At 40.7% G+C, this 14,881-nt stretch overlaps 1 protein-coding gene across 6 annotated transcripts in view; it reads right to left on the bottom strand.

Annotated features, from left to right (window-relative positions):
• The window catches only part of trub1 (TruB pseudouridine (psi) synthase family member 1), a 61,839-nt gene that overhangs the window by 28,137 nt on the left and 18,821 nt on the right, over positions 1 to 14,881 (bottom strand). For 4 of the 6 annotated variants that reach the window (XM_072239590.1, XM_072239592.1, XM_072239593.1 and 1 more), the window contains one exon: positions 5,192 to 5,322. The exons of the other annotated variants lie outside the window; for them this stretch is intronic. In XM_072239590.1, coding sequence (XP_072095691.1) covers positions 5,192 to 5,322 — 131 coding nt within the window. The remainder of the gene's footprint in view (positions 1 to 5,191; positions 5,323 to 14,881) is intronic. 6 annotated transcript variants of the gene reach the window in all.

The raw sequence follows: 14,881 nt of genomic DNA, 5'->3' as shown, positions 1-14,881 counted from the left end.
CCCTTTCTTCTCAGTCCTGATGAAGTCTCAGCCCAAAACATCAACTGTTTACTCTTTTCCATACGTGCCTCCTGACCTTCTGAGTTCTGTCAGCATTTTGTGTGTGTTGCTTTGATTTCCAGTATCGGCAGATTTTGTCGTGTTGGTGCCATATAATGTTATTTTCACAGTTAGTCGAGGAATTAAAAATTTATACCATTGCATTCTGTGGAGTATCTACTCTTCTGTCATTCTTCAAATTTACAATTTCAACTTTTTCACAATTGATCCAAGTCATACATGTTAAAATCAATAACCACTTCAACTAGTAATTTATTTTAATATGTTCACCTCCTTTGTTGGTGATAGGGAAAACATGGGAAATAGAGATCTTTCCATTTCTATTTAACTGAATTCAATTAGAAGTTGTACTCATGGCATCACACTTTCATTGGTATCATCAAATTCTTTAAACTATCTGCTTAGGTCTGCAACGGTAGCGCAGTGGTCACAACAACACTAGGGATTCGGAGTTTGGAATTCCATCTCAGTGGCCTCTGTAAGGAGTTTGTACATCCTTCTTGTGTGCACATGGGTATCCTTCAGTTTTCTCCCACAGACCAAAGGTGTACCGGTTAGTTGGTTAACTGGTCATTGTAATTTGTCCTGTGATTAGTCTAGGGTTAAATCGGGAGTTGCTGGAGGTGTGGCTCGAAGGGCCGGAAGGGAGTTTTCCACACTGTATCGCTAAATCAGGGTTCCCAACGTGGAGTCCATGTGCCCCTCAGTTAATAGTAGGAGTCCATGGTATAAATAAAGTTACCGTTCAATAAAATCACAGCTGATCAGTGCACTTTTTTGTACTAACCCTACTTCCCTCAAATTTCTTAGCATTATAATTCCGTTTATCTGTCTTGTATTTACTGAATGATTGAACCAACAAAATCATCATGGGTAATAAAAGAATTTTACAGAATTACTACATTATGGGTGAAGAAATTTCTTCTGAGCTATGTCCCGAGCGGCTGGCCCCTTACTTTGAATTGTGGCCCTTGATTCCATGTGCCCCTGTCAAGGAAAACATCACTGAGGGAGATCAACTCTGAACCGTTTCACAACCTATTGACTCACTTTCAAGGACTCTACAGCTCATGTTTTCAGTATTAATTATTTACTTATTTTTCCATTTACACAGCTTGCCTTCTTTTGTACATTGGTTGTTTGTCAGTCTTTGTGTGTAGTGTTTCATTGATTCTGTTGTATTTCTCTGTTCTACTGTGATTGTCAGTGAGAAAATGAACTTCAGGGTAGTATTTGGTGACATATACATACTTTGATAATAAAATTACTTTGAACTTTGATCATCTCAGCCACCTAGACAAGTTGCATAGAATTTTGTATATTTCTTTTCTATTCTTTGAACCTCTATAGCAGAACTCTAGTCTACTTATTCCTCATATGATAAATCCACCATTCCAGGAATCCACTGATCAACTTTTACTGCCCTCTCTTCGTCTCAATTATCTCAGAATCATATTACTATTGACATATGTCATGAAATAAGCTGCTTTACCAAGTACCTTCACTCCATCTGCAACAAGCAAGACTTCATCCACTGGTACTGTCAAAAAGATTCAAAGGTTCAAAGGCCCAGTTTAAGAGAAATGTATACAATATACATCCTGAAACGCTTTTTCTTCGCAAACATCCACAAAAACAGAGAAGTGCCCCAAAGAATGAATGACAGTTAAACATAAGAACCCCAAAGTCCCCCGCGGCTCCCTTCCCTCCTGCGCGTCGGCGGCAGCAAGCAACAATCCCCCCCTCCCCACCAGCAAAAAAAAACAAGCACTGGCACCGCCACCAAGCACGAGCAAAGACACAGACTTGCAATTACCTCAAAGACTTCGCGTTTCACACGGCATTCGACATACTGCAGGCTTTCTCTCTCCTTAATAAGGGAGAAGGAGGTGTCTCCACTTATCCATCCAGCAGGGAGACATAACAACTTGCTAGCTTACGATGTTAAAAGTCCATTACGTCACTTTTTCTCGAGCTCGGTGCCTGAAGATAGCAAAGATCCCAGGTTTTCGGGCCCACAGCAGTAGGTTTTCTGATCCCCCTGACGACACACGGGTCTCCTGCCGTGACACCAACCCTCGATCCACCCATCTCCAGAGCCCCGAGATATTAGGCTTCCAAGTCCAAGCTGGACTCTCAGGGCGAACTCCTGGTGTGCTGAAGATGGACATTCCCAGCAGTTTTAGCTTCTTCATCCACTGGTAGTCATCACCCACTGGTACTGTCAAAATAATGAATACTCCCAGGAGATTTAGTTTCTTCATCCACTGGTACTGTCAAAATGATGAATATTCCCAGAAGATAAAGTTTCTTCATCCATTGGTACTGTCAAAATGATGAACATTCCCAGCAGTTATTGTTTCGTCATCTACTGGGACTGTCAAAATGATGAATAGTCCCAGCAGTTATTGTTTCACATACTGAGGAACCGTCCACGCACCTATTTTCAAGATAGAAATTCCAGTGACATGGTAAAAGGTGAAAGGATCCATCCATCATTAATGTGACTTGTGCAAGATGCAAGATCTGCAAAGTGGAAGCCAGAAGTTCCACCCTGTATTAAAATCAGTTACAGAAGGCGGGTAAAACGCCACCAGAAGCTTTGCAGACATATAGTGCAACTACTCAAACAAATCTCAGTGGAGTGAACAGTCTGCCTGGTCATCAGCCCAACTGAGAGGGCGTAGGACAGCAAATGCGACTCATGGTATCTTGGAATACGAACACGACAATCATCAATAGTTTCATCAGAGCTTAGTAAGATCATAAAAAAATCAATCCAAATGTAAGGGCTTATTTCAGGGAGAGACCTGACAAATAGAGAAATAACTCAGAACCTTGGTCAAACTACACTTAGAACACATACAGTTTAAGTCACCATGTCATAAAACAGAGAGGCAATGGTAAGGATGCAGAAAAGATTCAGAAGGATAAACCAGAAATATAGTTGCAAATACCAGGAAACAACAAACATGGTTGCTCTTGGGAACAGAAGGCTGAGCAATAACCCTTAGCTGCAAGGAAACCAGACAAACAAAAGAACATCTGCAGATGCTGGAAACCGTCTTGGCCTGGAACATTGACTATTTACTTTTTTCCATAGATGCTGCTTGGCCTGCTGAGATCCTCCAGCATTTTGTGAAGGAAACCAGACAAACTTCTTCATCCTAAGAGTTGCTATTTCAAGGAGTGTATGAAGTCAATGGATACATTTAAAGCAGGGGTTCCAAACCTGTTTTATGCTGTGGAACTATACCATTAAGCAAGGGGACCATGGACCCTAGGTTGGGAACCTCTGATTTAACAGAAGGCTGGACAAACATGAGAAGGAGAGAAAAGGACAGAAGTAGTGATAGTTATAGGTGAAAGAATATATGAGCAAGCTCAGCTGTTGCATAAACATCAGCACAGACTGATTTAGTTGAATAGTCTGATTCTACCTCACCCTATGTCTATAAGCAGAGTTTCTTGGAGGTGGAGGGAGGGGAGGTGGTGATAGGTCTTGTTCTAGCTATTTGCACATCAAGCAGGTACAGGCAGCCCACTGTGCACTTTGTTAATCACATACCATTAGGAAACAATAACATACAAGATCAACTTTGGTTCCTTAAGGTTGTCGTAGCCAGACATGGTAGTGGAGATAAGCTCCCACTACCTATTAAGTGCCCCCAGTGGCATGTGTCTCAAATATCCTCTGACAACCAAGTCCAACTCCTGGCCCTCACATGTGGATTAGCCACAAAGTCCGGAACCATTTCTACTGACAGAAGGGCAAAGGTGGGTTACTGTCCCTTAAAACCAGTCACCGGGCAGATACGGTTCATCAGTCGTGGTTGGCAGCTCATCTAGAAGGAAAACTCTGATCTCAAATCTCTACTGCCTTGCGGCTACAGCCACTCGTGAGAAAGCTTCAGGAAAAAACCAAAGGAAAAACTGGAGCTGAAGTCGCTAGGCAGTCCTAAACTGAGTTCAACGCTGACGGGCAACTCCTGTAACGCCACTGGTGCCAAACTGTATCAGCCTCTGCCATTCCTTTGGATTCATCAGCTGCGTGGAGAGGGGGAACCTGCTCTCCAAATCGTGCTGCCCTAACCTGCGTATCATGTAGATAGCTAGGACGCAATATCCATGCCTGACCCCGGCCAAAGGAGAGCCTCATACAAGATGGCCAATCTCGTGTAAACAACTATGGGAAACTGAAAGATTGAGAAGTGGTTAAAAAATGATCAACTGCAAATCACAAGTCATGGAGGTACAATGTTGGCAGCAGAGGTTGTTATTAAACTTTTCGTTAACGCACTACATTCTAACACTGGAAAGTATTACCCACCATATCTTAATTTATTAATCTGTTATTCTGATCAGTGGTAGAAGAGACAGAATGAACTGAATATGTCCTGGGAAAGTAAGAAAATCCTCCCAGTGTCCCCATCTCTCTATACTGTATACAAAGTTTTTAACCATAAATAGCTATATGTCACCATATTGTATCTTTATTTCAAAATCAGAATAATTAAATGCTAAGCTCCATTCTGAATTTGTCTGAGATGTCTATCAACATCTTATCCTATTATAGACACGCAGTTCAATATGGCCAATTATCGTTTTCTAAGTTTATTCATTCATGGCTCTCACTGGCTTATAACTGAACTGAGAAGGCAGTTGAGAATCAATCATACTGTTGTATAGAAGTCACATATTGTCCAGACTCATTAAGGATGACTGATTTCCTTCCCCAAAGGATATGAGTGAACCAGCTGGTTTTTTATGACAGTCCAGTATCGCGAAGTTCCACACAGTTACTGAGACTTTGACACTTATTGATTCACAGTGGATTCTAGTTAACTGGTTCACATTAGGACCAGTACATTTTAGCTCAATTAAGCATCTGCCCCAATTTGCTGGTTTCATGGAAATAGTTAAAAATGTATAAAAAAGGCAAACGAGCATTTAACTGAATAACAAATTATATCTTTAAATGAGGTACAAAAAAATTAGAACACTCCCAAAACTACTACAATACTATAAAACTGTGCAATAGCTCCGAATAGTTATCGACAGAGGAATTCATCCAGTGTAGGCTGCTGTGTTCTTTTGATTGACTGTAAATGAACAAAATTGGCACAGGCACCTCGAGCGGACAATGGACTGCCTTCTGTGATTTTCCATGATTGCATCCTCCAAATCTTCATTTTCATTGTAACATTCAAGTTGATTGTTGATACTTTCAAATTCTTTGTAGTTCCGAACTTATTTAGTAATCTGTTGAAGTAGTAAAATCATTTTATCTTCACACCTGAATGCTTGAAACCACTGTAAGCAAAACAGTTCTGAATTGTCTTACTGCTTATTACTCGCCAACTATCAGTGAAAAGATTACTGTATCTTAAACACAATCACACGCAAGTGTCGCTAATTAAAAACTGTTTGCTCTTAGCATGGTGTAGTATCAAACAGCCAAGTGATGTGCACATGACTGACTCTAGTTAGAATATTCAGCAACAGTTTCCTGTCCCAATTAAGTAGTATATTGTCCCAAATAAACAGAAGGAATCCATGCTATTTTCTTCACAAACAAGAGAAAATCTGCAGGTGGTGGAAATCTGAGCAACACACACAAAATGCTGGAGGAACTCAGCAGGCCAGGCAGCATCTATGGAAAAAAGTACAGTCGACGTTTTGGACTGAAACCCTTCGGCAGGACTGGAGAAAAAAGCTAAGGAGTAGATTAAAAGGTGGAAGGAGGGGAGAGAGAAACACAAGGTGAGAGATGAAGCCTGGAGGGGGAAGGATGAAGTAAAGAGCTGGGAAGTTGATTGGTGAAAGAGACAGAAGGCCATGGAAGAAGGAAAAGGGGGGAGGAGCACCTGAGGGAGGCGATAGGCGGGCAAGGAGATAAAGTGAGAGAGGGAAAAGGGGATGGGAAATAGTGAAGGGGAGGGAAATTTGAGAAATCGATGTACATGTCATCTGGTTGGAGGCTACCCAAACGGAATACAAGGTGTTGTTCCTCCAACCTAAGTGTGGCCTCAGCACCACAGTGGAGGAGGACATGGATGGACATGACTGGAATGGGAATGGGAAGTGGAATTAAAATGGGATTGGGAATTAAAATCAACTTCCCAGCTCTTAACTTCATCCTCCACCTCCAGGCTTCATCTCTCACCTTGTGTTTCTCTCTTCCCTCCCCACCCCCCCTTTAAATCTACTCCACAGCTTTTTTCTCCAGTCCTGTCGAAGGGTTTCGGCCTGAAACATCGATTGTACTCTTTTGCTAGATGCTGCCTCACCTGCTGAGTTCCTGTGTATGTTGCCTGGCTATTTTCTTGATTTGTTTAAGTTCTTTAAGAGCTGTTCCAAATAAGCAATTGCCCAATTAACCAGAATCCACTGCATTTGAAGCCATAGTGAGTTGCCAACTCATATCCTTCCCTTCCTCTACACCATCAATGGAATCTAGGGATATTTCAAAGTTCTTTGGGTATTTAAAACTTTGAATTGATATACATTGGGGAAAAGAAGTCTAGTTGTGAACTAAGCAAATTTAAGTGTAGAGAAATCAGCATACAATGTAATCCTACTGTGACTGTGTAAAAAGAGATAAATGTGTTTCTAGCTTGTCACAGATGGAATGCGGGGCAGGCAGTCCAGTGTGTAGCTTGTTTATCACTTGCCATTAACACAAAAAATATATTTACATAAGAAAACATACAAGGTGGCCAATCTCTTATACACAACCATGGGGGAACTGAAAGATGAATCCAGGCAATCAACTATCTGTCATGAGCAGGACTCTAGGCTTTAAATGGTGTGATGCACACAATACACTGAAGTGAAACTGAAGATACCCATGAATGTACTTTGCACATTTAAAAGACAATAGTTGAAACGGTTTATTTATCCTTTGTAATTTTCCCAAGACAAATGACTTCAGAACACAAAGGCTGATCACATGCAAATGTAGTGAGAAACAGCAAGAGCTGTTTGCTTCTGACGTCAATAATCTCAAACCACAGCACGTGCAGTTTCCAATACATTATTAATTCTTTCCCATCCTTCCTGCAAAATGTCAAGGAATATTAATCCCCAATTGCAACAAAATGTGAAATTTAATTCAGGGTTTTTCCCAAGTATTTTTCCAACAATATATATTTTTAATGTTTAATACATGCATCTGCACTCAGATCAAAATAATTTGGTTAGAAATTTTGCACCATCATTACAACTGATCAATTCAACTGTATGATACTACAGCAAAACAAATCACAATGGAAGAGTAAATAGAATAAAAAGGAGGCAAACATTTAAGAAACTTAAGTCAAGACAAGCTTAACGAGGTTCTAAATTCTATCATTAGACAATGAAAAGAAATCAAAAATCTTGAAATATTTTAAGCAATACTTTGCATTACCTTCACTTATCTACTAGCTTGATTTACTGGTAGAAATACGATCTGTAACATAAAATACATTCACAGAGCCAGGCTCCAGAGGTATTATTTTAACAGCTTAATCTTGACCGATAAGGGTGCAACAACAATGTAGTGTCAAAAGGAAATCTAGATGTCCCAGATGCAAGGATAATATCCTGCAACCAGTCTTTCATAGGTTTCTTAATTGAGCTTTTGTCTTGTAACAAAGCAAAGATTGTACAAACTCCTGGATTTTTTGCCGCTCATGAAAAAACTGAAATAAATTTGCAAGTCACCAGAAATATGTAATGTTTTCATTAGAAAACTTGAAAAAGAATCAATTCCTATTACTCAGAAGTGATTTAAAGGAAGATAGTAATGAACAGGAGTATCCTATGTCATTTTTCATTGCACAGATGAGAACAATATCGCAAAGTTGCAAAGAGATTTTAGTAGTCAAACACACCAGCATTTAATTTCAACAGGACACTGATTCTAAAGCAACTTCCCCATAATAAGGATGACAAATTAAACCAGAAATATCCTATCTTATCCCAAAAAGGCATGACTGTGTCTGACAAAATGCAAAGATATTCTTCTATAGCTTATAGCAATTTTTAGTTTGGATATCAGCAATAGCCTAAACACAAGTAAAAACTACTACAGTCGTTTGTTTAAGGTATAAAAATCTAAGCTCTATTATATGCTCAACCCCTGTACGGACTCAAGATTAGTGACAATCCGGGAACTTGTCACAAAATAAATGGATTTAATGTTCAGGACTTGTAAGGAGTTTCAGTGACGAGCCAGTTTGAAGAAAAAGTTTTTGAAAACATTGCAGATTGGAAGCAAGGCAGTCGAAGAAGTGGTGGTGGGGCATGGGCCTGAAAGTGTATCAAACGGAGGGACCCAGGTCCAAGAACGAGGAATGACCCCAGGTTTGGTCGATTTAACTGCCAGGCCAGATTGAAAAGGTCAGGGGCCAGAGGTGAGGAACTGCTCTGCGAAGTTTACTCTTCGCTGCGCTGAACGGAAGTTGTAGCCTGCAATAAACAAGCTCCTGAATTGGCTGCAGTGATGACTGGCTTTGTGGCTGTTTACTCACTTTCAGGAACTTCAGGTCTGAATGTTATTTGCTTACTTTCATTGTTTACATGATTTTTTTCCTGCACATTGGGTGCGTGATGGTCTTCTTTTCTTTAATGGATTCTATTACTCCACTCTTTAAGAAAGGAAATTATAGACCAGTTAGCCTGACCTCAGTGGCTGGAAAGATGTTAGAGTCAATTGTTAAGGATGAGGTGATGGAGTACTTGGTGACACAGGACAAGATAGTACAAAGTCAGCATGGTTTCCTTCAGGGAAAATCTTGCCTGACGAACCTGTTGGAATTCTTTGAAGAGATTACAAGTAGGACAGAGAAAGAGGATGCAGTGGATGTTGTATATTTGGACTTTCAGAAGGCCTTTGACAAGCTGCCACACATGAGGCTGCTTACAAAGTTAAGCGCCCATGGAAAATTACTAACATGGTTAGAGCATTGGCTGATTGGTAGGAGGCAGTGAGTGGGAATAAAAGGATCCTTTTCTGGTAGGCAGTGAGTGGGAATAAAAGGATCCTTTTCTGGTTGGCTGCCGGTGACTGGTGGTGTTCTGCAGGGGTCAGTGTTGGGACCGCTTCGTTTTGTTCTGTATGTAAATGATTTAGATGATGGAATAGATGGCTTTCTTGCCAAGCTTGCAAGATGATACGGAGATTGGTGGAGGGCAGTTAGTGTTCAGGAAACAGGTAGGATGCAGAAGGACTTAGACAGATTAGGAGAATGGGCAAGAAGTGGCAAATGAAATACAATGTTGGAAAATGCATGGTCATGCATTTTGGTTGTAGAAATAAATGTGCGGACCATTTTCTAAACGGGGAGAAAATCCAAAAATGTGAGATGCAGAGGGACTTTGGAGTCCTAGTGCAGAACACCCTGACGATTAACTTGCAGGTTGAGTCAGTGGTGAGGAAGGCAAACGCTATGTTCACATTCATTTCAAGAGGTCTAGAATACAAGAGCAAAGATGTGATGCTGAGGCTTCACAAGGCACGACTGAGGCCTCACTTTGAGTATTATGAACAGTTTTGGGCCCCTCATGTTAGAAAAGATGTGCTGGCATTGGAGAGGGTCCAGAGGAGGTTCACAAGGATGATTCCAGGAATGAAAGGGTTATCATACGAGGAACATTTGATGGCTCTGAGTCTGTACTCACTGGAATTCAGAAGGATGAGGGGGGGATTTCATTGAAACCTTTCGAATGTTAAAAGGACTAGACAGAGTAGATGTGGAAAGAATGCTTCCCATTGTGGGACAGTCTAGGACAAGAGGGCACAGCCTCAGTTTAGAGGGGCGCCCCTTAAAACAGAGATGTGGAGGAAGTTCTTTAGCCAAAGAGTGGTGAACTTGTGGAATTTGTTGCCATTTGCAGCTGTGGAGGCCAGGTCTTTGGGTGTATTTAAGGCAGAGATTGATAGGTTCTTGATTGAACATGGCATCAAAGGTTACGGGGAGAAGGCCAGGAACTGGGGTTGAGGAGGAGATAGAAAAAAAGGATCACCCATGATTGAATGGCGGAGCACATTCAATGGGCCAGAGGGCCAAATTGTGCTCCTGTGTCTTATGGTCTTATAGTCCATTGGGTTTCTTTGCTTTGTAGCTGCCTGTAAAGAGAAAAATCTGAAGGTTGTATATAGTATACATACTTTGATAATAAATGTACTTTGAACTTTGATCAAAACTCAGAATTTAAAGACCAAAGAAAGGTTCATTTGTTAAATTACCACATTAGAGTGGTCTATGAATATGCAGCTCAGTTAAATTGACAGATCACTACATCAGCCAAGTGAGTGGCAAAAAACTGAATTCAGGCTCTCAAATGCAGCTTGATGCCACATCCCTGTGAAAACTTCTGAAACTGAGGGAACAAGGACTTTACACGTCAAATCTTATGGCTGGCAGATAGACTTGTTATTCATAATATGTACCAGAATGATCTCCATGCACTAACTAGTAACACAAGGAAGAAGTAGGACTTTCATCCTCTTGAGCCTGCTCTATCATTCAGAGTGACCACAACTGAAACAGTAATACAAGTCCTTCGTCCTTTGGCTCCGCAGCATACTAAAGACACTCATGTTTGAACAGGATTAACAGCTCTGAAAAAAGATCTTAAAATTCTCATCTGCATCAAATGATTCAAGCACTATACTGCAACTCTGCTCTCTCAATGAGATCTTTCATGCTTATTAAAATTGTGCTTTAGGACAATAAGCAATAGGTCTGCATAACATCAAACTTCACCGCATATATCTGTGATAATAAACCTGATTCTGATATTTGATTGACACTGTTGCTGACACTTCTGATCATGTGTGACACACATAAAATGCTGGTGGTACTCAGCAAGTCAGGCAGTATCCAGGGAGGGGAATTGTTGACAATTCGGGCCGAGTCCCTTCATCAGGACGGGGGGAGAACAGAAACCAGAATAAGAAGGTGGGGGAGGGGAAGAGTTACAGGCTGGCAGGTGAGAAGGTGAGACCAGGTGGGGGGAAAAGTGAGTGGGTGCGGAAGGCAGAATGAAGTAAGAAATTATAAACACAGGAGATTCTGTAGGTGCTGAGTAACACACACAAAATGCTGTAGGAACTCAGCAGGTCAGGCAGCATTTATGGAGAGGAATAAAGAGCCAATATTTTGGTTCAAAACCCTTCATCAGGACATCCACTGTCCCAATGAATGGTCTCAGCCCAAAATAGGCTCTTTATTCCTCTCCATAGATGCTGCCTGACCTGCTGACTTCCTCCAGCATTTTGTATAAGAAGCTGAAAGAGGATAGGTGGAAGAGATAAAGGGCTGAGGAAGTCCTTTTCACACCAGAGGAATATGCAGTGACATCAAACAGCAGAGAACATTAATTCATATCATTAACGATAATTGCCTAATGCAACTTTGGCCATAAACATCAAGTCCAAGACACAGTTTCCGCCATGCCGACTTCCAAATTAGTTGCTCCTTTCCTGCTGATGCTGTCGATCTCTGACTATACTCCTGCCTATAAAGTTTTATATTCTCTCTGAAGTTCCATGAGGTCTTTCGATCTCAACCCCACTAGCAATACTCATCCTATCCAACATCTCTGTGGATCTCAACTCTTTGGATGGGAAGACATCGTGGGCCTTGTACACAATAAGATATTTTGGCTTGTCCTATAAGAGGTGAAACCACAAGGTTCATTGCAGGCAATAGATGGGACTTCCTTGTTCTTAGTTCAAATAAGTAGAAAACAACTTATTCTCATCTGTCCATCACCTCCCCCGAGTCCTCTCCTCCTCCCCTTTCTCCTATGGTCCACTCTCCTCTCCTATCACATTCCTTCCTGTCCAGCTCTTAACCTTTCCCACCCACCAGGCTTCATTTATCACCTTTTAGCTATCCTCCTTCTCCTCCCTCCACATTTTCATTCTGCTGCCTTTCCCCTTTCTTTGAAGAACCTCGGCCGAAACATCGACTGTTCATTGACTTCCATAGATGCTGATGGAACTGCTGAGTTCCTCCAGTGTTCTGTGTGTGTTACTTATTTTCTCATCTCTGGAATTAATCAAGTGCTCTGCACTGCATTCACTCCAAAATTGGGATATTCCTCCTTGACATGTAGGTCACAACTGAACTGAGTAATACTATGAAGAAACTGTGCAGGAGGAAAGGACAAAAAGAATCAGTAGATTGTGTGACAGGAAATTCTAAATTCACACCAAGTACATTAACATCTGCTTTTCGTGTACCACATGCACATTAAATCTGATTTCCAACCAGAAGGCAGCTGTTCACAAGCTATGCAAATTTCCAAAAGTTCACAAAAATCAACTATCAATAGTTGTTTTGAAGGACCCCTTCAAAATGATCCCCACCCATAAACACAACAGCTTCAAATTGGGATATTCTGTAAAGGAGAGCAAATAGCCAGAAATGCCAATCACCCACTGTTAATGTGTTTTTCTGTGGGCTTGTCAAATACCTATCATGTACTTAAAATCCTGTACAGGTTTGGAAATTCTTTTGCTAATCAAAATAAATCATACACAGTTTTATAGGGGGCCAGATTCGGTTGTTTTTATTGCTGGGATTACTTTGTCTATCTGCAGAACTATCACTTATGAGAAAGAGAAAGAGAAAGAGAAAGTCACTGTTGAAAAAAACTCTTATGAAAACTCAGCTAGAGTTTGCCAGAAGGCACACGGAAGACTCTGAAGTCATCTGGAAGAAGGTTCTATGGTCTGATGGAACAAAAATTGAGCTTCTTGGCCATCAAACACTATATTTGGCGTAAGCCAAACACCGTGCATCTTCAAAAACACTCCATCCCTACCGTGAGGCATGGTAGTGGTTGCATCGTGCTGTGGAGCTGTTTCACTTCAGCAGACACTGGAAGGTTTGTGAAGGTAAAGGACAAGATGAATGAAGCTAAATACAGGGAGATCCTGGTGGAAAACCTGATGCAGTCTGCAAGGGAACTGTGACGTGGGAGAAGATTTGTTTTCCAACAAGACAATGACCCCAAGCATAAAACCAAAACTACACAGGAATGGCTTAAAAACAACAAAGTTAATGTCCTGGAATGGCCTAGTCAGAGTCCAGACCTCAATCCAATTGAGAATTTGTGGCTGGACGTGTAAAGGGCTGTTCACTCACGATCCCCATGCAATCTGACAGAGCTTGAGCAGTTTTGTAAAGAAGAATGGGGAAAAACTGAAGTATCCAGATGTGTAAAGCTGATAGAAACCTATCCACACAGACTGAAGGCTGTAATTGCTGCGAAAGCTGCATCTACTAAATACTGACTTGAAGGGGGTGAATACTTATGGAAACAATTATTTTGTGCTTAATAATTTTAATAAATTTCCAATTTGTAGAAATTTGTTTTCACTTTGACGTGAGTCTTTTCTCTTATTCAGTATCAAAAAAGCTAAATTAAATCCACTGTGATTCAATGTTGTAAAACAATAAAACATGAAAACTTCCAAGGGAGGGTGAGTACTTTTTATAGACACTGTAGACAACAGCTAGGGTGCCTGAGACTAGGATGCACAATACTGTATTCGTCAACATGGAGCGGAGGGAGAGTTTGTAAATCTGGTGGGAGTAAAGGATGTTGGGAATAGCGAGGGTGGAGCATCACCAGAAGGGCATGAGACAGGTGGCAGAGAAGGAGTGCCAGGGGCAGGGTGTGGCACAGATGCAGCCATACCTAGCCCTGAGACACCAGGCAAGCTAATTTGATTCCAAACGATTGGCTTATTGAACATTACAGAATGTCTCTTTGGTACTTCCTGCTCCCTCCCCTCTCCCTTCTCCTTTTCCCAACCATGATTCCCCTCTCCCTGCCCCCTTTCCACTCTCAGTCCACAATACAGACCCATATCGGAATCAGTTTTATCATCACTCACATATGCCATGAAACTTGTTTCTTTTTTCGCAGCAGCAGTACAGTGCAATACATAAAATTACTGCAGTATTGGCCAAAAGTCTTAGGTACCCTAGCTTTATAATAAGTGCATAAGACTTTTGCACAGTACTGAATATCTTTCATGTCCTCAGGAAATTACTTCTAAATTTCTTGGAACTGATATTATACAAGGCAAGCTGACAGAAAATTTACACATGACCCAGAATGCGTAAGATTCTAAGTAAACAAACATAAGAAATACAAGGAAGGCATCATTCTTGTGTAAGCAATGAAACATGCTTTGCAAAGATCTACAGTAATAAGCTAAATTAATGTGGGAGGATTTCAAACAAAAATGCATTTTTAGCCACTGATTTTTAAAAAAGTAGCTTTGGTGTGTCAGGTATCATTCATGACAGGAAATATATATTTGATTTCTTTGTCTGCACCATAATCTCTATGTTTAGCACATTTTAAAATAACGTAGTATTGAAGGTCCATGGAATACGTTCTATCTAAGATACACACCACAATAAATCAAAACTGAATTGACAGGATTTCTGCAAAGTAACTGCTTAGGGACATCAGAAAAAATTAGCTGCTAACTTTCTCAGTTAAATTAATTTGAAAATAAGTTCACAATGAGAACACTTTTTAAAAAATCTGGATATCATCTTAAGAATGGTGTTACCAGAAAACTTTCAAAAGATCTAGAACTTCAATTGACAAATATAAGAATGCCCATTTTGAACCTTAAAGTTCCAAAGTGAGCACTGATGATCAACGTTTTTCTGAAACAAAAAAAAGTCACCAATATACACCAGTGTTAATATAAATGTATACTACTGAGATTTACTGTCAGAGAAGACAGACATATAACTTCTGAAGTAGCACAAGACTCAATGAGTAGCATTCAGTACCT

This window comes from Mobula birostris, chromosome 21, assembly GCF_030028105.1.
Source record: "Mobula birostris isolate sMobBir1 chromosome 21, sMobBir1.hap1, whole genome shotgun sequence".
Classification (NCBI taxonomy): Eukaryota; Metazoa; Chordata; class Chondrichthyes; order Myliobatiformes; family Myliobatidae; genus Mobula; species Mobula birostris.
The sequence above is the reverse complement of the archived record's forward strand: the minus strand, read 5'-3'. Positions and strand labels throughout refer to the sequence as shown.